This window comes from Centruroides sculpturatus, unplaced genomic scaffold (assembly GCF_000671375.1).
Source record: "Centruroides sculpturatus isolate CEXI.00-Female unplaced genomic scaffold, Cexi_2.0 scaffold1185, whole genome shotgun sequence".
In the NCBI taxonomy this organism is placed as follows: domain Eukaryota; kingdom Metazoa; phylum Arthropoda; class Arachnida; order Scorpiones; family Buthidae; genus Centruroides; species Centruroides sculpturatus.
Window position 1 is genome coordinate 194,006 of NW_019385931.1, and position 26,365 is coordinate 220,370.

Genomic DNA, 26,365 nt, shown 5'->3' on the forward strand with positions numbered 1-26,365 from the left:
TTAATATATGTTTTGTGTGTAATGTTTGTGTGTGTATGTTACTGCATGTTACTGTACTATGTTAAAATAAGTATTAAACCAAACAATCTTCGTAATAAATTGGGTTATTATTTTGCTATTATTAATAACACTGGACAACGAAAAAAAATGTTTTTGAATGTTTCTTTTATTTCATGAGTGAAATCTTACTAATTTTGAGGTGAGAAAATTGAATATGACAAAGAAAAATTTTTATTAGCTCTAGTTTCTCTGGTATACAATAGGTGATTTTAACAGCATAAGAGAAAACGATACATTTTAATTACATATGCTAACAACATTGAAAGTGCTTTTGAATTTTTTTAAAATTACAGTAACATTCTGAGTTCTAAATTAATAGAAGAATACCCAGCAGGTGGTACGATGTGAAGAGAATCATGTGGTGACTTCATGAGATTGTTTTCTTTGGCTTGCCTCTTGTGAGTTCTGGTGCATCCCTACACACAGACCAGCAGTAATCTGCAAGAATTGCTTCATTCCAATGGCATTGATATCTTTGTTTCAATACAGAAATATCCTGGTGGAATCTTTCTCCATGTTCATCACTGACAGCTCCACAACTAGGAGGGAAAAAGTCTAGGTGGGAATAGAGAAAATGGATTTTGATAGACCTGTTGCATCTGAATTGATGATATTTTTCCAGAAGTATTGTCACCAACTGAGTGTAGTTATCATCTCTTTTGTTGTCTAAGAATCCACGAATAACTCCCTTTAAGGCTTCCCAAGTTTCCTTTTCTTTTCCCTCCAAAACTTGGTCAAACACAGGATCCTTTACAAGTTTTCAAATTTATGGCCCAACAAAAATACTTTCCTTAACTTTTGCATCACTCAATCTAGGAAATTTGTCTCTTAAGTACTTAAATGCCTGTCCTTTCTGATTCGTACCTTTTACAAAAGTTTTCATTAAACCCAGCTTGGTATGAAGGGGTGGAAGAACATCATCTTTTGGATCCATGAGGAGCTCGGCAATGATATTTTTCTTGGTAGAGTCAAGATTTCTTGCAGGCCAGTCTGCTTGAATGTAATGTGATTTCCTATCCCTACTGTCCCAAATACATAAAAAGCAACAGTAATCAGTGTATCCCAGTTGCATTCCTAAGAGTACAGCGATGAACTTTAGATCGCCACATATTTTCCGCTTGTGCTCAGCATAATTGATTGAGTCAAGGAGGACTGTCATGTTTGCATAAATATATATTCCATAATAAAGTGTAGTTTTATTATATGCTGATCTGAGGTGTTTTACAGGAAAAACATCAACAAAAATTTGAAATAATTGAAGATGCACTATTTTGTAATGAAACATTTTTTTACAAATTTTACTATAAAAGCTTTCTCATATATTTTGTATTATTTAGATTATGTCAATCATTTTAAATTATAATTTAAAATGAATAAAAGTTTTAAATCTTTCGCGGGCCATATTTTAGCTCTTGTGGACCACTGGTTGTATGTAGACCACTGGTTGGGAACTGCTACTCCAAAACAAGAGCTAATTGGTCATTTTTATAGTGATTTTTGAATTCAGCAGATGAAAATACATAAGAATATGCTAATTTTGAGCCCAAAACAAAATCATTGTTGTCCAGTGTAATTAGACATTAAGTAATTTAGTACTGTAGGTGGACGTTAGGTGCCATCTTTTATTTAAATTAATGATTATAATAATTTAATAATTTATTAAATGATTTAAAGCAGTCTGGAAGAAAAGAACTAGCCCAGAGTGGGATTTGAACCTGCAATTTCCATTTACTGTGCACTGCTACAGTTATGTCACCTGGATTTCTGATCAATTCTTCTCTTCCAGATGTATTTAAACCTAGATATAACCAGCGCTTTTTTGTCATAGAACGCAATGGAATGGCATTCCACCATCTTTTTTCAATATATTTTAAAAGTTTTAAGAGAATTTTTGAAAATTTGATGTTTGGTCCATGTTGAATTGCTCTGTTGAGCATAGAAGATAGGCAACAAAATTATTGATATTAAGGCGGTCCTGCTCCTGCTTGTGTGCCAAATCTTGTGTACGATGCATGTAATATATTTTTAGTAATGAGATGAGCGTTCCACCACCTTTTTTTTTCCCAAAAAAAAGCCCTGGATATAATCATTATATCTAGCAAAATAATAGCCCAATTAATTATGGTGATCAATGCATTGGACTTTGGTATATTTATTAAAATAAGTGTTGTACTTATTTAATTTTAATTGCATTTAGACAATACAAAATTATTCCAAAAAATAGGCATGAATAAATTTACATAATAAACATCATGTAAATAAAAAATAAAATAAAAATAAGATTCCAACTTATCTAATCAATTATTATATTTTGATATCTAAATGAATTGGTATTAATCATTCTTAAGAATATTATAGATATCTGTGTTTGATGATATTAAAAGTAATATTTGTATTTAAGATACAGAAGTGGTCATGGAAATTACATCACTCATAAAATCCTATAAAAATGTAACTGAATGTAAGAACTGTAAAGATTGCATCATCCATGGATGATGCAATCTTTACAGTTTCTTGAAGTCTGCATGATATCATATAGACATGACATCATAAACATGAGAACACTTCATTGGTTAACAAAGTCTACTATAGTAATGTTTTGTGACCTCATTGTCTGTTGATATAAAAGTGCAAAGATAAGTGCACTTTTATTAGCAAAATGGAAATATTTTGACAGTTAATGCCATGTAAAGTCTGTAATTGTTTGATATGAAACAATATTTTTCTTTGCAGCTAAAACTACTCCAAAATTGATGAAAAACTGACCTTTTGTGCTTTTTAGCATGTTCCACTACAGTAGTGAAATGCTTATGTTAGGACTTTTGTGTGTGTCAGACATCCCATTTATTGCACATGTACACTTGCATGTGCAATGAAACAGTTCATTTTTGTTATCTAAGTTAGTTCTGTTCAATCCATTCATTGTGCATGTCCATGCACATGTGCAAAAGGAAACTGAACATTTTTGTTTATGGTCACTTTAAGCTACCCAGTTTCTCTGGAATCTATAAACCACATCTCTTACTGTATATTCAGTGAAAAATTCTTTTGAACATCTACTTGATTCCAAGAATTTATAAAATTTATTTTAAACAAAATTAATATTTGATTCACTTTTGTGGAGCCTGCTATCAGATCGGCTTGACCAACCTTGTTTCTTTGAATTTTGAAGATTTATCCTCCGGTGAAATAGTACTAGAGGATTTGATCCCGGGATCTCGAAAATCGGGATCCCGGGATCCCGACCACTTTTCAGTCCCAAAATTTTCGGGATTAAGTTTTCCTAATCCCGAGATTTTCGGGATTGACATCATTTTAAAAAAAGTTGCAAAATTGACTGCATGAAGCGAAACGTTCAGTGCCAGTGCTTTTAACAGAATTGCTTGCCTATCATTTTGATATAAAATACAAGAAATTTTATTCCAAGCAAGCAGCAGAAATTAACCTAGCGGGCTTGCGATGCTTGCTTGTAATAAAACTTCTTGTATTTTCAACTAAAATGATAGGCAAGCAGTTCTCACTGGGTTACTTGGTAATATACTTCATTTTTGTACTTTTGAATTTTCGCGGGCGCCAATTGATTTTCTGGTGCAGTCGAGAGCACTACTTGGTGCGTTTTACCTGTCAATGTGTCAGCCATCTTGTTTTGCCAGTGTAGTTAATATAGACCCGACGCCTCTCGCTTAGGGGATCGACCTTAGGTGAAAAGGTTACGACCCTCGCCTTGCCTGCGATCTGTCAGGATGATGCGAGAAAGTCTTTTTACGTTTCGGGGTTTGCTGGACGCTGAGAGACTCACACAGAGACCGAATTTACAAAATTAACGCGTTTATTTTTAGAAAGACATGCTTACAAGGATCGAAACAATCGGGATTGTAGCCTTTACTCCTACAATCCCGATCCGTGTCGATCGGACTGTTTTCTTCCATCCTCCCCGTGTCCTCGAAGCTTATAAGTATTTATTAACGATTCCTTCAACTTCCATCAAACCTAAACGCATTTTCTCAGCAGCTGCATATATGTGCAACAAATTGAGAAGCAGACTTGGTGATGAGACACTGGATGCGTTGTTATTTCTCAGATCATATTTTCGCAATTCAAATTAGAATGTTCCTATTAGATTAGTTTTCTTTATATTTAAGGAAAATGTGACTGATTAATATTATTTTTAAATACTTTTTGCTAAGAAACTTACTTTACTACCTACTTACTAGGTTGTTATATGAAAGTAGTCTATTTAGTCGATGTTAAGAGAGATTTTTGTTAATTTTCAAGGTTTATTTGCATAGTTCGTTACATAAAGGTTTTTTCAATTTATGTGAGTTTAAAGAGATGTCAGTGATGCTTAAAAAAGAATAAATTTAACATGAAACAGTGATTTTAAGTCTGGTTAGTCTGACTCTGTCTGATTAGTTAGAGTGATTAAATTAACTAGGTGTATACCGTAAAATACGTTGATTTTTGTCTAAATTTTGATTTTTGATTTCTGTAAGATTTTCTTATTTTTTATTAACCCTCAATACCGAAATAATCTTGGGATCCCGGGATTGAATAAGTATAATCCCGAAATCCCGGGATTAGAAATAAGGACCGGGATCGAATTCCCTAAATAGTACAGAGAATGCATTGATACATTATCATCACTCAACAAATATGCCATGATAGCTAGAGTATAAGAACTCTCTCCCAAAAACTGTCTAGAGACAACCTTTGTCGTAAGGATAATGATACAGCATAAACTGTATATAAAATATATTATATTATGCATGTATAGTTTATGCTGATATACAGTACATACCATAAATTAAATGTATTTCCATCAGATGATAAAACTTGGATATTCACATGTATTTTATGTTAATATAACTGTATTTAGTTTTAAACTTTAAATTGTATTGTATTTCTATTAACACAAAATATCATATGTATATTTTTATTTAATTGCTCTCTATATTTATTTTTGCTGTTATTTTATTTGTATGATAACATAGTTGTGTTGCAAGTTACTCTATATTGTAAACTTTTATGTTTTAAATTTTGTTTGATATTTGAATGTTGATCCATCTGATGATGACTTATAAATAAGTGAAAATATTAATGAGAATTATAGTTCCTCAGTAGATATAAGGTTGAAGTTTCTTATGGGAGTTCCTCAACCTTCTTATAGGACTTATGGGAGTTCCTCAACCTTATATTCTGGTAATTATGACTGTATATTTGTTATAAAGATGTAAACATAGTAACATTGAAAGAAAAGCTGAATCAGCAGGTAGTATGTGAGAATGCCATTCCTGGATAGGATGCTGAAGTGTGTCAGTCTGCAAGAATGTTGTACTAGTTGTTTTGAACTGAAAGTAAAGTGAGAAGAGCAAACAAGTGTAAAAATAAGTGCATGAATTCTGCAACATTGCCTGTGCAATGAAGGTATAAAAGTGTACTGACCAAATTGCTGACATATTACAGATACAACTTCCAGAGAAGAAGCTTGAAAAAGAAAAGCAATTGCAGGAGTGTATTAGAAAAGTTTAATATCACAAGCTTGGTATTGAAAATTTTAAGAAACTCATCCAATGTATACTGGAATGTTGCAAAGCTGTTGATAAGGTCAGTGGCCCTGCAAAATATTAAGATCTCATCAGTGAGAAATAACTGTGTAGTATATCTTTCAGGCATACTAACATTGATTTTTTTCTTCCATAATTATGATTGGCAAGTTTTTGTGACAGTGCTCATTAACAGTGTTTATGAAGATGTGGTACTTAAGTTCTGTATAGCATTTTTTTGGTTTATTATTATTTTCTTCTCTGTATTACATATGTTATCATTCCTAATACTGATTACAGTTTAAATATGATACTTTGTACATTTTTTGGTGTATATCATAACTGATGCAATTTCTATAGCTGATACTATATTTGTAATAATTTTTTTACAATTATTTTTCAATTTTTAATTTTATACAGAAATAAAATATTAAATTTTTTAAATTTCAGTTGGATTGGATGCTGCTGGTAAAACAACAATCTTATATAAGCTCAAACTTGGAGAAATTGTCACAACCATACCAACAATAGGTCTGTGAATCATTTTAATTCGATATTTGTAACTTTAAGCATACATTTACCGTTTAAGCATTTTTAATCTATCTTATTAAAAATCTATCTGATGCATTTTTGTTTTAGAATATCTTGTATTACAAATGAATTAGAATATCTTACATTAGAATATCTTATATTACAAATGAAGAATTTATAAAAGGGTTGATATGAAAAAAGATGTACTATTTTATTTATATTTAATCTTTTTATTGTTTGCTTCATTTTATGATAAAAATGTTTATACTTCAAAATTTAAAAATTTTGGTATTCTGTTTTGTCATCTTTATAATTGTACAGTGGGTGATCAGTTAACAAACAGTTCGGACTGCAAAGAAATTGGACAATGAACACTTTTGCAGAAAATTTTTATGTTCGGACAACAAACACATGTTCAGATAACAGAACAAAGACAAGAAGAAGCAACGTAAAATAGTGAATACTGATCGGTCTTCTCTTGTCTCCAGGTGACAATTCAAAACCTTTCAGAGCACGGGAGATGTTGACATTGACACTCAACTCGATACTGATCGAATAGTAGGCTATTCCTCTGAACTTTGAAACTTCCCTTGTAATTCCAGTCTTTTGTTTAAATTTCTGACAAATGATTTTTTATAGTCTTCATGAAACTGTTGAGTGGACACTCGTTAAATTTTTTGTCGATTTTTAGTTTTGAAAGGCAATCATTTAACTGTTCCATTGGATATTTGTTAATGTTTTAACACCAAATTTTGAATTTCATCCGGGTCTCCCTTTTACATAATTTTTTTGTGTGATACTTGATTTCTGTTCTCTGAATTTTTGTAAGTGCTTTTCTGAACTTTTTATTTAAAAAAGAAACTGATAATATTATGGAGCCTAAAAAGAGTGAAGTGTCAAGAACTGTGCTCACCATAGAAACCAAGCAAGAGATAATAGCCAAGTTAGAGAAGATGTTTGATGTTGCTAGGCAGTCAGTATGGCTTGAACAGGTCTACAGTAAGAACAATCTTACTAAGAAAGATATAATCAAGAAGACTCAAGCAGCTGAAGGAATAACAAAAATCATATCTGAAAAACAAAGAACATTTAAGAGCTCATAATGGAACCTGAAACTGAAGACAGAAGAAACTCAGTGAAATGTGTTTCTTCTGAAAAAGAGGCAGACGAAAGAAGACCAATGCTGACATCTACTATTAGAGATCTTTTGAAGAAGTGAGATGATGTCAGAACAATGGTCTTAAAATGGCATCCAAACCAGGTATAGGTTAATATGCTTGGAGATTTCTACAACAACAATGCTGTTAATTACTTCCAAAAAATCCTAGAGAAGATAGAAAAGCAATCAATATTTGACAGATTCTTTAATACCCCAGAAACAGAAAAAAATATGACTGTGATAAAAATGCAAGACTGTGTATATATGTATTTTTATTATTATATATAAATAAACATAGTAAGAAAGTATATAAATTATTTATTTTTTGGGGTCTCCAGAACAAATTAATCAAATTCCCATATAAATATATGTTAAATCGATAATCGGTTAACAAACAGTTTGGGTAGTGAATACTGTTTTGGAACAGATTACATTTGTTAACCAATCACCCACTGTACTTTTACTAATTTCAATTTTAAAATATACAAGTTTTAATAAATGCAAACCATTGACATAATTAAAAAAAAAGCACATTCTCTTCAAGTCATAGTTTAATAAGCTTAACCATTCACTGAAAATTAAACTCAACAATTAATGTTTAATATTTAAACATTCTTATATTATTTATAATAAAAATTTTAAAATATATATATATTTTTAAGTAAGAAAACATAGCAGTTAATTGGAACTATTGTATATATCTTAAACTATATTTTAAAAAATATCATATCATATGATGAATATATATCTCTGAAATAAATAATTTGTTATATTTGATTACAAGGGGAGGTTATGACATGGTCGTTGGGGTTTTCAATAATACTGTTTTGTGTGGATAAGCCTTGGTGTGAACCTTTATTGAGCAAAGGGAGAATGTGTACTTTTGAAATTTTTCAAAAAAATTGAAAAGAGTTAGTTTTGAATGACTGAAAGTCCTGAATAAGAATTCTACTGAACTTACGTTTAGCAGAATTTTTATTCAAAGATCATGGAGTTTGGCAGCAGCATGTCTTATTCAAAAGTAAAAGACTGCTGGTTCACATCTCAATGAATGGATTTTTTTCAAATCAATTCATTTTTACATTGACAAAATGATTAAACCCATATAATTTACAATTTTCTACTAGTGTTCATTTCCACTTGCTTGAAAATTTGTTTTTGAAACTGCTGCCTATGGAAAATTAAATTTAAAATATTTTACAGTTTTGATTGAATCACAGAATAATATAAATAATTTCACATTGTAAACAATTAAATATAAAAATTATTAGTTATAATTACAGATGCAATATTAGATCAGTAACCATTACATCAGCATAAAAAATAAGTTCAAAAAATCGTCTTTCAGTGTATAAACACAAAAACTACTGCATTTTGGGATAAATTAATTAAAGCTGGGTGTAGTAGTTTTAGTAATTAAATAATATAGGCAAGAAGCTCTTTAGTATAAAACTAAAGAGCTTCTTGCTCTTTAGTTTTATACTAAAGAGTTTTTGTTTTTATTTAATTAAAAAAAATTTGTAAGTAATTTTGATGGTGCATTACCATCATCTTCAGGCAAATGAATGGAAAATTATGCTCCATGTTCTAATTTTTTTTTTCATTCATTTGCCTGAAGAAGAGGGTAATGCACTATTGAAAGTATTTGCCTATTTTATGATTAAATAGTGTTTATAACACTGAAAAAAAAACAGTTGTTTCCCTTAGATATACTTCCAGCTTTTTAATTATGTTGACATATCTGAATGTTCCTGATGTATCAGTTTTTTTTACAAACCTATATTTGGAGTTTTCTTTTGATATATCATGGCATATCAAAATGATGTAAAGGAATCCTTTACATCATTTTGCCATGGCAGGCATTCAAACAAGTTGACAGACATATTGTGCTGTAAAACAACAGTACAGTAGTGCATCCTCTCTTCATGTGATTTGCTACCGATAGTCATGTAATGTACTGTTCTTCTCACTTTTGATGAGTATCAGCTTGTTAGGGGCACTGCTTTGCAGCAGACCAGATACATTTTAGGCAGATCAGTGCACTGAATTATAATTTCTGGTGGAAAATAATGCAGTGGTGCAATTTGACATACCAGATATTTCAGGAGTATGTTTTTTGACTTTCTGGTCATCCTTACAGTTCAATGTAACAAAGAAAAATTTATATATAATAAATAACTAGTAAATTAAAATAAAATTATTGGTATTTTTATGAATTGGTATCATGAACATGGACATAAGAAAAGAAGTTGGAAATTTGAACTCTAGGTAGCCAGGTGCTTGGTAAAATGAGTATTACTTGTAGAAAAATGAGGCATATTCATTGCATTTTCCCCTCCCAATTGCTATATTCTAGCATTGTGTACAAAGACAGCTGGATGACCAAAGTGGTTACATCATCATCCTGTAGCTTTGGGGTCCTAATATCAAATCCAGGAACTTTACAGGAATGGTCTGTCCCAGATATTTTTGGAACAGATCATTCCATCCCTCACCATCCAGATAATCTTGGTCTAGAACAGGCATGACCAACATACAGCCCATGTAATGAATTTATGTGGCCCGCGATCAATCTTTCAATATTAGCTACTCAAGTCCGAATAGCTTGATGAAAAATTCTGATGCAAAAAAAAAACTCAACAACTCACTATGCAAATATAATCAAACACCAAACAATTTGCTGAGCTTATTATTTATTTAGTTCAAACGTTTTCAGCCTACTTCGAATAGGCCATCCTCAAGACATTACCGTTCTACTATCGAATACAAAACTTTCGAATAAATTTTAGATTTAAACTTTTAACATATTTTTAAACATCTTTACAATAAATTGTAAACTATTAAATACTTAACTAAAAAAATCTTTTAACATATTAAATAATAAATATATATAAAATTAATATAACAAAAAATAAAAAATATACATTAAACTAGTAAAATATATCCTTCATAAGTTTATGGGTTTTTAATTCCCATTTCTTTTTCTAACAAGTATTTCCATGCCATTGGCAGAGCATTAGCATCCTTTGCGTTTAAGCAATTATTATTAACTCACTATGCGTTTAGAGTTAACCCTCCATTACAAATCTCATAAGTACAGTGTAGAATGTTGATAAAGCATGATAATGTGAAAAATGTATCTTTAATCTCTAAGTACAATTTAGTCTCTACGGGGTGACACCACAATGAGATCTCGCACTACCTCAAAATCTTCCTAGGGTGGCCTCTGGTTTGGCCCGTGGAAAAAGTTTTCATTTCAATTCGGCCTGGGGGGGGCAAAAACTGTTCGCCACCCCTGGTCTAAAACCTTTTTCGCTAATTCTGTTGCTGGTCTTTTATTTTTAATGTTCTCTTGATGTTTGAGGATGTGGGACTGTATCATTCTGGTGGTAGCTCCAATATAGATAATTTCCTCCCCTGATATTGTATGCTTTAATGGAATTTTATAAACCCTCGATTTTTTGTTCAGTGTGAGAGTGTCTCTATTGTAGCACAATGTTCTTCATAGTGATGGTTGAGGAGTTATAGGTAATATAAAACCATGCTTTCTAAATATATGTTATTTTTAGTGAAATAATGCCCAAATACAGTAGACCGACAAGCGCTTTCGACGATAATTATTTTCGTCTTTATCAGGTCGTTATCAAAAAAAGGAATTTAACCGATTTTTAACGACCTGATGAAGACGAAAATAGGTATTGGAGGGTTTATTATCTTTAGGTCTTCTTTGCTGCAGAGGAAAGATTTTGGAAACAATTTGTTTATGATCTGGTTGTAGAGATATTGACACTTGGAATTAGAATCCGGCATTGTACACCGCTCTGTTGATAATTTGTAATTCTTTATCAGTTAATACCGGGATGGATGAGATGATGAGTGCTCTCCGAATAAGAGAAGTAATAGCGGAGTTTACAAAGTTTGAGGGTTGAAAGGCAGTTGCAGAGATAATATCTGACACATTGTTGTTTTCGTGGTGTACTGCAAAAATCAGCTGTGAAGATCTATGTATTTCCAAATCTAAAATGATGATAAAATTTTCTTTTTAGATTTGGAAATACACAGATCTTCGGAGCTAATTTTTGCAGTACACCACGAAAACAACAATATGTCAGATTATCTATATTGGAGCTACCACCAGAATGATACAGTCCCACATTCTCAAACATCAAGAGGACATTAGAAATAACAGACCAGCAACAGAATTAGCAAAAAAGGTTCTAGACCAAGATTATCTTCCACTTTGGAACCACACTAAATTGCTTAAACATTACAATGATCATAGACAAATATTCATCTGGGAGAACCTTTACATATCTGCTGCATTGCCGTGTAATTCGTCAACATTGGAAATACCACAGCTATGAATAACTTTATTTAAACAATCCAAGTTATAATTTTGTGTTCTAATTTTATACCATTACCATTCATGACACCATTACCCACTATTTATATGTTTTGGGGAGTTTATGTTATTACAGCATGTTTATTTTAAAATATTTAATTATTCAATTTTAATCAAATTATGTAATGCAACCATGTGCTTAAACTATATTTTAAAAAATATCATATCATATGATGAATATATATCTCTGAAATAAATAATTTGTTATATTTGATTACAAGGGGAGGTTATGACATGGTCGTTGGGGTTTTCAATAATACTGTTTTGTGTGGATAAGCCTTGGTGTGAACCTTTATTGNCGATAGAGAAATTGATAAAACTTTCATTTCGCTTTGTATCGAACTGAGATAAAATGGAATCGATCACGGATCGTTATTTAAAAATATTTAATTATTCAATTTTAATCAAATTATGTAATGCAACCATGTGCATTACATAATTTGAAAAGTCCATTAAAAGCTGTCAACTTGACAATAAAGGTATTTGATTTCGCCTAAAGACGACGGTTGTAAACTGTTGAAAGTATTTGCAAGTGTATCTGAAATTTAACAAATCGTTGTTAATAACACTGCAACACGGAAGTGTACTATATTTAATTTTATTAGGTACCTATGTGGCCTGCTGAATATAGGTAAATTTCTAATTTGGCCCACTAAGAAAAAAGGTTGGACAACCCTATAACCTATGTAAGGAGAGATATTTCAAAGTCTAAATACTCTTGCAACAAAATATGAATTGTGTATCCAGTCAATCCACATTCTGTTTTATTGATAAAATATGTTTTTGAATTTCACTTGCTGGGATATCTATGTGTATCCTTCCACAGTCTAGTCTAAATACATTATTTTAATATTTTATTTCTTTTACTGAAATAAAGAAGTATTTTTGCAGGTGAAGCGTTATTGTGATCGAATAGAACCAGATTGCTATATAGAATATACATGCATTGGTACAATGTTTATGTGATGATTACATGAAATGAAGTGTCTTTTTGTTTTTTTGTTTTTTTTATTTATGGTTTTAGGTTCCTTACCGCTCAGAGTACAAAGAGGTCAATACATGAAGTGCTTATAAAATCATTAATTTATGTATACTGTTTTTACAATATTTAATACAATTGATTTCATTAAATTCCCAGTTAGACAGTAGAAAGAGTTCCTTGCCTGAATTAAATATATGTAATATTTATTTTTAAAAATAGATATCATTTGTATTGAAAGTTCTGCATAGCTTTTTAGATAAAAGTTCCGTAAAATTTTAATTATTTGACACCAAATAAATAAATTCCATTTCGCTGTTTACAAAATATTTGTATGGTAGTATTCAGTCAAATTACCACTTGTATCTTTACATTTTAATGATTAGAAATAATTTGTTTTTAAAAAACAGAGAAAAATTACAGTGGTAATTGCATTAAATTTATTAGCAATGACAGCTGTCTACATAGACTTAAATTTTGTAAAAAAAAATGTCAATAAATTCAANGAGTACAAAGAGGTCAATACATGAAGTGCTTATAAAATCATTAATTTATGTATACTGTTTTTACAATATTTAATACAATTGATTTCATTAAATTCCCAGTTAGACAGTAGAAAGAGTTCCTTGCCTGAATTAAATATATGTAATATTTATTTTTAAAAATAGATATCATTTGTATTGAAAGTTCTGCATAGCATTTTAGATAAAAGTTCCGTAAAATTTTAATTATTTGACACCAAATAAATAAATTCCATTTCGCTGTTTACAAAATATTTGTATGGTAGTATTCAGTCAAATTACCACTTGTATCTTTACATTTTAATGATTAGAAATAATTTGTTTTTAAAAAACAGAGAAAAATTACAGTGGTAATTGCATTAAATTTATTAGCAATGACAGCTGTCTACATAGACTTAAATTTTGTAAAAAAAAATGTCAATAAATTCAACATTATTCATTTAAATAACTGCAGTTTTTAGGGAAAAAAAAATTCAGAATATTTTCACAGAACAGCTGTTGACAAAAAATTTTTGTTTTCTGTTATATTGTGTGGATATAACTAAATACATAATTTTAATTTTTTGAAAATATTTATAATTTAATGATCTTTGTACATGATATACAGGTATACCTCGCCTTACGTCGGTAATTGGTTCCAGGAAAACGACTTAAGTCGAAAAACGACGTAAGTCGAATTTACTTGTCTCCGAATCTACTTGTCACTAGGAAAAACCATAAATTACTATTCCCAGTTCTGTATTTTATTTATTAATGCATTTTCAATAATATATGGTTAATAAGAATCTATTTTAAGCTCACAAACAAATAAATTTTAGTTTTTAATAGGATACAGAAAAAAGTAATCTAAATTTACGAATGCATGTACTATACTGTAAATACAGTACATACTTGTAAATGTATATATTTTAGTATGATTTTATGTGCTTTAAACGCTTTTCTAGTGATATTACGACTTCAATATTTGTGGCGGACGGACGTAAAGTCGAATAAAATGACTTAAACTTGATTTTTATTTTTTCGTATACTTTTTTGACAAACGGCGTATAATCGGGAACGACGTAAGTCGAGGTATACCTGTATTGCTTCTCTTATTTTTTACTAGCAGATAAGCCTGGCATTGCTTGGGCAAAAAGTAACAATAGCAAAGATTAAGATTATTACATTACAGCCAAGCTTACTTGTTTTCACAGAATGCAAGAATTAGGGTCCCTTGTTTCCAGACTAATTAGAAAATTTTTAGATGGATCTAAAATTATGTTCGATTTCCTGCAAAACCGCAAAAAGCCACATCTGCGCCTGTAAATCTTGCATGTTGCTTTCTCTTAACACTTCCATTCTTAACACTTTTATTGTTACTTAACACTTCCATTGTTGAAGCCTTAATCCTGACCCTTTCCCCGCGGGGGAAAATTTTGAAAAATCCCTTCTTAGTGTGTGTTCTCGTGACGTACCCTAACTGTGTACCAAATTTCAAGTTTCAACTCCTGACTGCGCTGAAATGCTCGTATACACGTGCGCTCTACCCATCATAGGATAAATGTACTATGCCAGAAATCTTCGCGGGAGTGTATTAAACAACTTCCCAAAGTTTCATGGCAATTGGATAAATGGTGTAGTGCATGAAGGATAGACAGACATACATTTGTTTTTATATATATAGATAATTAAGTTTCAATATTCAAAAATACTTCTTTATTATTATAATCAGATAAAAATTCAGACTTTAATTATTAGTTACATGGATGAAAGATCTGCCAAACTAATATTTTCAAATTTAATTTCTAGAATTTTATGATAATTTTCATATGTATAAAAAAAAGAACAAAATCAAAATTTAATATGAAAAAGTTGTTTTTAACTTTATTATATATTTTTACTATACAGTTGACCCCCCCTATAACACGGGTTCCTATAGTTCGGATTCCTATATCACGTGAAAAATTTGTGACAGTATTCGTACAAACATGCTAAAAAAAAACTCCTATAATTCGGTAAAATGTCATCGCCGACTTGTGACACAACAGGATTGGTCGAATCTAGACCAATAGCGGATATTGCACAACCGTTGAGTTTAAACAAGCAGTGGACCTACTAAAAACCATTTATTATTTAACGTCCATAAAAATTATATTTATATTAATGATGTCTCCAAAGTTCAGCAAATTTTTCACAGAAAAAATAATTTATCAGGAAGCACGCGAGTGCCATTTGATGACAAGTTCCACGATGAAAACAAGTTTAAGCAATGGCGTTGTCAAATGGTGCACACTCGGTAAGTAATCCTACAATTTTTTTGTTTATAGCATAGTTTATATGGATTATTCCCAAAAAATTATACGTATTTTGGAAATGTTGAGTCGAATTAGTCAAGAATCGATTAATTTTATGGAAGAAACCTTTCAAACAGCCGTAGTCCGTAAACTGCATACATGCTGGGCTGTGATTGGCTGGACTCATAGAAAATGGATTCATAAAAACCAGAATGTATCTACCGTGTTATAGAGTGGGGTTGACTGTATTAATTACTAAGAATTTCCTAAAAAGAATGTTTTCCTGTGTTTTGGACATATTTATCTGACATAGATGAAATTACAGTGACTTTTCATCATTTATTCCATTTACATATTCAACATAAGAATATTTTAATACTAAAAGATGCATTATTACTATTAATAATTATTTAAATTATTCAATTCTAAGAACTTTCATAAATCAGATGTTAATCGTCAAAGAGAATAGCATTATGTTAGGGCTTTAAAAAGCATGCATATTACAAAAATTGTGCAACAGTACAGATTAATACTTCATATTATGAATAAATGACAATGAACAAATATATAAATTCTAAGTTTTCTTTCTGAACTAATATTATTTAATTCATCAAGTTTAAGTATTCAAGTTTATAGATGTTAGTTTTATCCATATATCACATTAATATTCAACTTTGTGTCATTAATCAACTTTATCAAAACAAACTGTTAATCTCTTATAGAGGGCCTTTTTGTACTTTAACGTGTAAAATGCATTTTTAGCTTCTACAAAATCATCATCAGATAAAACTGATAAAACATTTGATTTAAGAGAACATCAATTCAAATTTATTTTGTCAAAAACTTCTGTGTGACAACTATCATAAGATGGATACAATTTTAAGACTTAAAATTTTTATTGCTTATAAATTTAGTTTAATTTTAAAAGCTTAAATGTGTTTTTTTTAATTAATTAAAGTTCTTTATATATATGTTACAGTCAAAACCCGTTTTTAGTTAGGACGCGTTTTAACTAGTTGAAACTAGTTTTAACTCAAATTCATTTTTGACTAGCAGTAAATTCTAGTTTCAACTAGACAAAATGGGTTTTAACAAAAACATCCAGTATAAACTAGTTTTAACTAGTTAAAATGCATCCTAACTAAAAACTGGTTTGACTGCAACGCATAGTGATTTGGGGTAAGATGGTAAGCGGGGGAAGATGCCTAATTTTTGATATTTTCAAACAGTGACATCACATATTGTCATGTATTTGTATGATGAATCGTTGGACCAATATTGAGTGTGTAAAGCTGTAGTTGGCTACCGTTACTTCATTTTCTACATCCGAGAAGAATAAAAGCTATATAAGAACCTAGTTTTTGTTATGAAATGTTTCTAGAATAATTTTAAACTAAAAGTTAAAATGGAATTTATTAAAAATTGCTAAAAACAATTAATGTGTGATGTAGTTAAGGTTCTAAAGTTTCCATTGTCAGCTACCGCCGATCCCGATCGGACATGCTGGAGCACGTGACTCTACTAGGCATCTTACCCCAACAAATGGAAAATATGCCACATTTTTCTTGGGGTAACGTGCCTATTTTTTGTTAATTGATTTCCAATATGCCTATTTTTAATAAACTTTTGTTTTCTCGTTTTATTGCAGGATATGCATAGAAATTATATAAGGACTTCTCAAAAAAGTTTTTGGACTGAAAAAAGCTTTCAGCTAGCTATAGAACACGTTAGAACGGGCGGAAACTTAACAATACTTATACTGTGCTGTTATACTTACTATGAAGTACTTTGTACTACATATGCAATAAATTAAATTTGGTTAAGAAATTCAAAAATTAATTTTAAGCAATTATATTTGTTATCTTACCCTAATGGCATTTGGCATCTCACCCAGATACTTGGGGTGAGATGCTTAAAATGCCAGACAGTGAAAAAGTCGTCATTGCAAACACAGTATAGAATTTTTTAAAATAAACTCCAAACTTTTATTTGAAAGACATACTCCAGAATATGATATTTTCATTAGAGGGCTCCTAAACTCAAATTAGCGCTGTAATTTTCTTCATAAGCAAAATGTTAGGCATCTTCCGCCGAATCACTATACATAACTTTATTTCCCCCAAACATATTTATGTAGCTAAAATTAGTTTTAACTAATGTTAAAAGTTAAAACTAGTTTTATCTAAAGTCAAAACATGTACAGCAGTAAATTAACTAGACAAAACCGGTTTTGTCTAGTTAAAACTAGAATTTACTGCTAGTCAAAAATGAATTTGAGTTAAAACTAGTTTTAACTAGACAAAACGGGTTTTAACAAAGACATTCAGTATAAACTAGTTTCAACTAGTTAAAACGCGTTCTAACTAAAAATGGGTTTTGACTGTAACACATCCTTCAGCTGTTTCCTATTTAGTGACTTCTTTCTTCCACTGTCTTTTCTCTAAATTCAATGTCCTCATAGCTTATATTCAAGGGTCAAGCTCAAACCTTTCCTTCTTTTGCTGTCAGTAACTCTCTTATTATTTTTGTCAGTATATTGTTTCTTTCCACTTAACTTCACCACACACTGTGTTGAATATATGACACGAGATCGACTTACTTTAACCAAATACTTTCCACTTTTTTCCATTCATGTTCTTCATCAATATCATTAAATACTCTAAGAGCTGTGTTACTTTCACCTTTCCTGAGTGAATCTTCCTGAATACATTTATTGTTCATTTCCAAGTCACTGTAGGAAATTTGAATCTGTGTTTATGTCATAGCTCAAGTTTCAGCCAAAAATCAGATAACTTCTGTTGATATAGTTGTCCTGATGATCAATTAATTAAATTAAATAAATAAATAAATTAATTTAATTAATTCTTCCAGTACCTTCTCTCTACTTAATCAAAATGTTTTTGTTTACCACCATCCATGCTGAGATTGTCATTAACTTTTTTCCAAGATATTAAAATTTTTTTGTTTTTACATAGTATTTGTTCAATACATTACTGTAAGAATTTTCATAAATTGATGATGTTTGGTCAGTTTTACAAAGTAATTTGTTTTTTAAACAAGCGTGTAATCTTTATTAACTTAGCATGAAAATAAAAGTATAATCAAAGGTTTATTTTTATAGGTTATAAAATTAATGTTTAAAGTTTTTATTTTAAATCTATTTAAAGGATGAATAATGAAGACATTTATTGTTATTCCTATTTTATTGAATATTTTAATTAATATAAATGTTTATACTTTTTGTATAGGTTTCAATGTTGAAACTGTTGAATATAAGAACATATGTTTTACTGTATGGGATGTTGGAGGCCAAGATAAAATAAGACCATTATGGAGACACTATTTTCAAAATACACAGGTAATATTAGAAATTTCATAATAATCAATGTTTTAAGAAATAATTTTTTATTACTGTTTTAATTTTTAATTCTCTTCCAAATTCAAATATTATAAATTTAAATATTTTATTAGTTTAAATTGATTAAAAAAATTAATAGTTGTTGAACTATTAATTTTAATATTAATATTAAAAGTAATATTAATATTAAAATGGAAAAATGGCACTCTGCTCTGCATGGATATTAACCCATGATTGTATGCAGTTGGATGATTTTTCATATCTACTAGTTTTTTATGGTAATTCTTTTTGGATTGGCTTACTTAAATGTGTTTCTAAGACATCTCATGCTACATGCTATCTGAATGTGTAAATGTTTTGGTCAAAAAAATTTTCCTTTCTTGGGCTCTCAAAAAAACTGCTATGGAAATTTGCCGTCTTGTGCATGTTCTTGCTCGTGTGAAATTTTTTCCACACAATTGCATATAAAAGTTTGATTTTTCTGCTTTGATGCCATTTTTCAACCTTGTCAGTCATAGAGGCTTCTTAAGATTCCTGCAAGAGAATCATGACATCATGGATGTTTGCCATCTATGCATGATGTCATAATGTGGTAGTCTGTAAGTTGCTACGACTTTGAATGCTTGGCCTATAGGCTGCTATGGTCTTCAACAATTTAAATCTTTTCATGGCTTTATTTCTTGCCTGAAAAATACAGAAAAATCATTTTCTGGTCTTTCTGAGAAACACTTCAACCTTCTCATCATTTTCAGCTGAATTTGTTTCACATTAGTTCATGCTATCACAAAATTGGGAAGGCTTCATATCAGAGAAGAGTTAAGGACTTTGTTCTATAAACAAAACAATATCTTTCAAACTAAACGACATATTATCTTCAAATCATAGGATTTTTAAGAACCATCAAATTTAATTATGTGCAGTGTAATTACTTATACAAATCAGCAAAAAGTCACCTACAGCTATACTAAATGGAAACTGCGTGTCTTTGAAGATTAAATTTTTTCTAGTGTTTATACAAAATTAAACAAAACGGAACAAAGGAAGTCTAAATAAGAAAGAATGTTATATTAGATTTTTCTTCTTATATATTTATTTATTGCCAGCTCTACATGAATGCTTTTCATTGGTGGAATGTGCATTTCTATGACAACCATGTTCAAATTTGTCTTACAACAATCCATAACTATTGTTGCAGTTTTTGTTGTTGACATTTTTTTACAGTAAAATTGGTAACTTTTTGCAAAAATTTATTAGTGTTGATCAAAAATGATTATTTTTCTTATCATTTCATAAATCTTTTAATCAATAAATCAGATTGTTGCACTATGCAATATACTTCAGTTAATTTTAAGCTGAGCATAGATGGGAAGTAATTGATTCTCTGAANGAGAGTGAGTTCTAGTTTACAGAAATTTTGCATAATTATTAATTTTATTTTATTCATGTTAAAAAAAAATTATATACAGGGTATTTCAAAGCGTAATTGGAAAAATGGCACTCTGCTCTGCATGGATATTAACCCATGATTGTATGCAGTTGGATGATTTTTCATATCTACTAGTTTTTTATGGTAATTCTTTTTGGATTGGCTTACTTAAATGTGTTTCTAAGACATCTCATGCTACATGCTATCTGAATGTGTAAATGTTTTGGTCAAAAAAATTTTCCTATCTTGGGCTCTCAAAAAAACTGCTATGGAAATTTGCCGTCTTGTGCATGTTCTTGCTCGTGTGAAATTTTTTCCACACAATTGCATATAAAAGTTTGATTTTTCTGCTTTGATGCCATTTTTCAACCTTGTCAGTCATAGAGGCTTCTTAAGATTCCTGCAAGAGAATCATGACATCATGGATGTTTGCCATCTATGCATGATGTCATAATGTGGTAGTCTGTAAGTTGCTACGACTTTGAATGCTTGGCCTATAGGCTGCTATGGTCTTCAACAATTTAAATCTTTTCATGGCTTTATTTCTTGCCTGAAAAATACAGAAAAATCATTTTCTGGTCTTTCTGAGAAACACTTCAACCTTCTCATCATTTTCAGCTGAATTTGTTTCACATTAGTTCATGCTATCACAAAATTGGGAAGGCTTCATATCAGAGAAGAGTTAAGGACTTTGTTCTATAAACAAAACAATATCTTTCAAACTAAACGACATATTATCTTCAAATCATAGGATTTTTAAGAACCATCAAATTTAATTATGTGCAGTGTAATTACTTATACAAATCAGCAAAAAGTCACCTACAGCTATACTAAATGGAAACTGCGTGTCTTTGAAGATTAAATTTTTTCTAGTGTTTATACAAAATTAAACAAAACGGAACAAAGGAAGTCTAAATAAGAAAGAATGTTATATTAGATTTTTCTTCTTATATATTTATTTATTGCCAGCTCTACATGAATGCTTTTCATTGGTGGAATGTGCATTTCTATGACAACCATGTTCAAATTTGTCTTACAACAATCCATAACTATTGTTGCAGTTTTTGTTGTTGACATTTTTTTACAGTAAAATTGGTAACTTTTTGCAAAAATTTATTAGTGTTGATCAAAAATGATTATTTTTCTTATCATTTCATAAATCTTTTAATCAATAAATCAGATTGTTGCACTATGCAATATACTTCAGTTAATTTTAAGCTGAGCATAGATGGGAAGTAATTGATTTTCTGAAATGTAACTTACTCAAATCTTAAAAACTATAATAAAATTATATACAGTGGTACCTCAGGATATGAAATTAATCTGTTCCAAAACTGAGATCGTATCATGAAAATGTCGTAAGGTGAGTCATTTTTCCCCATGTGATTACATGTAAAACCAAATAATTTGTTCCAACACGAAAAACACACTCAAATTAAAGCTAAGTAGTACCTAAAAAAAAAAAAACTATAGTAAGGAAAACACTGAAAATTGCGTTTTGTAGTTGTAAATGTATAAATAACCATAATAGAATAATAATTGATAAAAAAAAAAAAGAAGTTTTATTTGCACTTTACCTTTGAGGATAGACGACGGTGGAGGTGTAAACTGGTGGCGGAAGAGAGGGAGATGATACTAAAACTTAACTTACATAACATAATGTAACAATAACTTAAAAATAACTTAGAAAAGTTAAAAAAATATATATATATATATAAAACAACACTAATTTTTTTTTTAATTTTTATTCACTGCTTTTTGCTTTCTTNTTTTTTAACTTTTATTCACTGCTTTTTTCTTTCTTTCCTTCACTTCCACCAGCACTTTCACTGGATAGAGGTCGCTTGGTAAAATATCTATCCAAAGAGGTTTGGCTTTGCCTACTTTTTAAAATGTTTCTAAAATGACTTAGGCAAATATCATTACTCTGAGCAGCAATACAGCCAGTGTGAACCTTTTCGGGATGTTTCTTTTCAATAAAATTGGTCACTTTCTGATAATACCTCAAGATTTCCTTTATTGAGCGAGCTCCTTCCATGACGAAGCAAACATGTGGACTGAGACCAACGAACAAAAGTGAATAAAAAGTGGCACTGCGAACTAATGTAACATCGTATGGTGAGTTTTTGTTTGTATCATGGAGTAAACATATGTTCGAATTTCGTGTCGTATCCTGAAAATTTCATATGCTGGGGCGTTCGTATCATGAGGTACCACTGTATTTAATGCATTATTGACAAAATTCACTCAGTAATGTTAACTGTTGTGTTATCTGTTACATATTCTACCAATTTTGGCATAAAGATTTACAAAATTGGGTAAGTTGGGATTATGTTGCTGTAACAACAAAAGTTAAGTTTATATTTTGAATTCAGGACAATGGGGTAAATTATTGGGAGATGTCATTGTTTTTATTAAAAATGTAATAACAAACTTTGTAGATCAAGAAAGTTTACATAGTTCTAAGTAAAAGCTTTTCATACCTTCTCCAGCCATTTTGGTGAATTTTTTCCATATTATTAAGTTTTGATCATTTTTGATGGGCTACAGCTTGGGTGGATCCATAAGGAGCTACAGAAGCTTAAGCCCTCCCCATTGACACAAAAAATTAAAAGTTATTTGTTTAAATTCCAAAACTGTTTTTAAAAACATTTTTGATAGCAAATATGATTTATCAGATCATTTGCAATACAATCAAAACTCTTGTACATGTTGAAGATATTTGTAATTATTCAAGTATTTTAAAATTTTGGCACCTTTTTGGGCTCTAGATCCATGACTGCTTAGCTTGTTAGTATATATAAAAACATTTTAATAATGCATGATTTTTGATAGTTGAGATTGAGGTCAAAGAGAGTGAGTTCTAGTTTACAGAAATTTTGCATAATTATTAATTTTATTTTATTCATGTTAAAAAAAAATTATATACAGGGTATTTCAAAGCGTAATGTCAACTGTACAGAAGGTGATAGTAGAGTTTGTTAGAATAAATAATATGTAGAAAGTTTTCTTATACATGTTGTGTTTTAGTAAAGACAATAATTAAAATGATCAAGAACCTTTAAAGCACTAACAGTTGAATAAATGCTCCATGTTAACAAGATTTAACAAGACAGAAAATACCAAAATGAACTGTTTGCATATAAGCAGATGTTCAAATGCCTTCCTTTCCATGCCAATATAACAATGAACTGAATATTGAACGTCATCAAGCTGGTGCAGTTGTTGTTTTTCTGCAGGCATGAATTCTTATACATGGAATTATAGGCAGGAATGATTATACATGTTTGTATTTAAGTAAAACTTATATAAAGTTTTACTTAAATACAAATATGTATAATCATTCTAATATTTTGATAAGCAAATATTCTTTTAGTTTTTTAGGACTTATTTGTTTCATAAAAATTATATTATCTTTCACAAAGAGGGGGAAAAACAATATTTACTCATCTCGGGACAGATATGTGGATCCTATGTAATAGAAACTATCTTTTCTTTAAGAAGTTCAATTAGACAGACACCATCTACTTTCTAACTATGAGGAGTTAGATACAATTATTTTTTACTAATCTAATTATAATAGGATACATTTCATTGTCACGCATTTAACTTGTAAATTAAAATTTGAACCTTGTTACAAATATTCTTAATCCCCAACTTTGAAATAACTTTTTTGTAATAATCAAATGTGTATTCATAGGAGGTTCATCAGCTTTAGTTTTAGTAGTAGTTGATGATTTATAAATTGTCCATTACCACTGAAATGAGATTCTACCTTTATTATAAATAAAATTCTTATTTGCTATCCTTTAGCAATTCAACATCATATTATATTATGTTGTTAAAAGATCTAAGATTTCTGATTAAATTTTTTTTATTTTCCTAGAAAAAATTGATGGGAGGATAAACATGGTTTAATTTTCCTATAAATACTTGAAATTCCACATCTCTTCCTTGTCAAACTATTTATATCATACATGTCTTAAGATAGAAAAGAGGAAGTAGTACACAGAATGGAAAATAAAATATTTTATTATATATTTTGCATGATTATTTCCATCAGATATTGAGGAAAGCAAGCCTACGGACATACTTATTTTGTTGAAAGATATATAGTGATAAATAAATAAATAAATTCATTTTAATATTTGCTTTATTGGAAATATTTTTTATAATGATAGATATTTTTAATTTTAATACTTTAAAAAGTGATATTGAAGGATATAAAATTTTTAAAATAGATGTAAATTCCTTATTAGAAAAATCTTTAATTGAAACATTAGTCAAATAGAGCAGATTTTGTTTGGTTATAGTATCAACAGATTATGCTAAACTATGATGAATTGACATAGTTTTTCTTATTGAAACACTATATTGATTGAGTAAATTGCCTTTTATTTAGTAGTGTTTTTTGCATCACTAACTTCCAACCGAATTTGCTGATTCAACATACAGGAAGGGCCTAAATCTTTTAAAACCTTCATATGCAAATTTAACCTACATTATGATTGATATTCTTAATGTTCTTTATATTATTTTCTTAATATAAAGAACATTCTTAATATTGTATTTAATATAAAAGACAGAATTTAATGACAATCTTACAATCATATCTTATATAATTTCCTAATCCTTGGCAATAAACTAATTTAATATCTTTATAAACTACAAGGAAAACTTCATAATTTTATTATAATAATCAGTTTTATGATTGTTTATTTTTCAGGGCCTTATATTTGTGGTAGATAGTAATGATAGGGAAAGAATTTCAGAAGCACAAGATGAATTACAAAAAATGGTTAGTAATTTTCATATTTTTAAATAATTTTATTATTAATTATTATTAAATGCTTTTAAATAAATAAATACATAAAACAACCTACATATTTATTATTTTTTAATTATAATTTTGATGATTTTGTCATTTTTATTTCCAGTTTGGTTTTTATTTTATGCAATATATTTATGAAACTAATGTTTCAGTTTTTAACATTAAGCCAAATTAAGCTGGATTTTTTTTTTGTTTTATTTTTTAATTAAATTATCAAACTTGTTTGGCCTAAAAATATATGGATATTGTTATCTTATAGATGCAGGCATTTGCCCATTTTTTGGCAAAGTTAGTTGAATAATTAAAAAAATTGTTCCAACAAATGTGGTGTAATGTGGCTTAAATAAATTGCAAATAAATGATCCATTATATATAAATATATATATACAGTGGAACCTTGCTTAACAAGCATAATTCGTTCCAGAATCTTAATCGTAATGCAAAACACTCATTAAGCGAAACAGTTTTTCCCATATAAATTAATGTAAAATATGATAATGTGTTCCATGCCAACAAAATACTCAAATTATTTATGTGTAATGTTTATTCAAAGACAGTTATACAATATACATTGTTAAGGAGCATGAATCATCTTCATCTTTTCTTCTAGCACAGAACAAACCAACCTGGAATGTGAATTCAATTTGCAGAAAACAGAAGAATCACAGATAATATGTCTGATAAATATGCCTAACGATATGCCAAATTCTAGGGCTATGTAAAGGCTATAATTAAATATTAGAAATTAAATAATTTGACTAGAGGTATGCAGTTATGCTACCATCTTGTATTAAATTTAATAATTACAGTCAACCCCCCTATAAGACAGTAAATACGTTCCATTCTTTAGGAATCCGATTTCTTACGAGTCCTTCCAATCACAGCCTGACACGTGTCAAGTTTACGGACTACGGCTGTTTGAAAGGTTTTCTTCCATAAAATTAATCGATTCTAGACTAATCTGACTTAACATTTCCAAAATACGTATATATTTTTTTGGAAATAATCCGTATAAACTATGCTATAAACAAAAAATTGTAGAATTGCTTACCGAGTGTGCACCGTTCGACATTGCCGTTGCTCAAGCTTGTTTTCGCGGAACAGCTCAGCGAACTGCGGCCGCGATTTCTGATGTTATTTTTCTGCGAAAACTTTGCTGAACTTTGGAGACATCATTAATATAAATAATTTTAATCGCCGTTGAATAAGAAATGTTTCTTTCACAAGAAATGTATAAAATTACAGTACTGTATTAGACTTACGGTACCTAATTTACATACTG

General features: G+C 29.7%; 1 protein-coding gene across 1 annotated transcript in view; it reads left to right on the forward strand.

Annotated features, from left to right (window-relative positions):
• The window catches only part of LOC111612637 (ADP-ribosylation factor 2), a 38,997-nt gene that overhangs the window by 7,186 nt on the left and 5,446 nt on the right, over window positions 1-26,365 (forward strand). Inside the window, exons 2-4 of the mRNA XM_023353875.1 lie at window positions 6,054-6,134; window positions 18,717-18,826; window positions 24,979-25,050. Coding sequence (XP_023209643.1) covers window positions 6,054-6,134; window positions 18,717-18,826; window positions 24,979-25,050 — 263 coding nt within the window. The remainder of the gene's footprint in view (window positions 1-6,053; window positions 6,135-18,716; window positions 18,827-24,978; window positions 25,051-26,365) is intronic.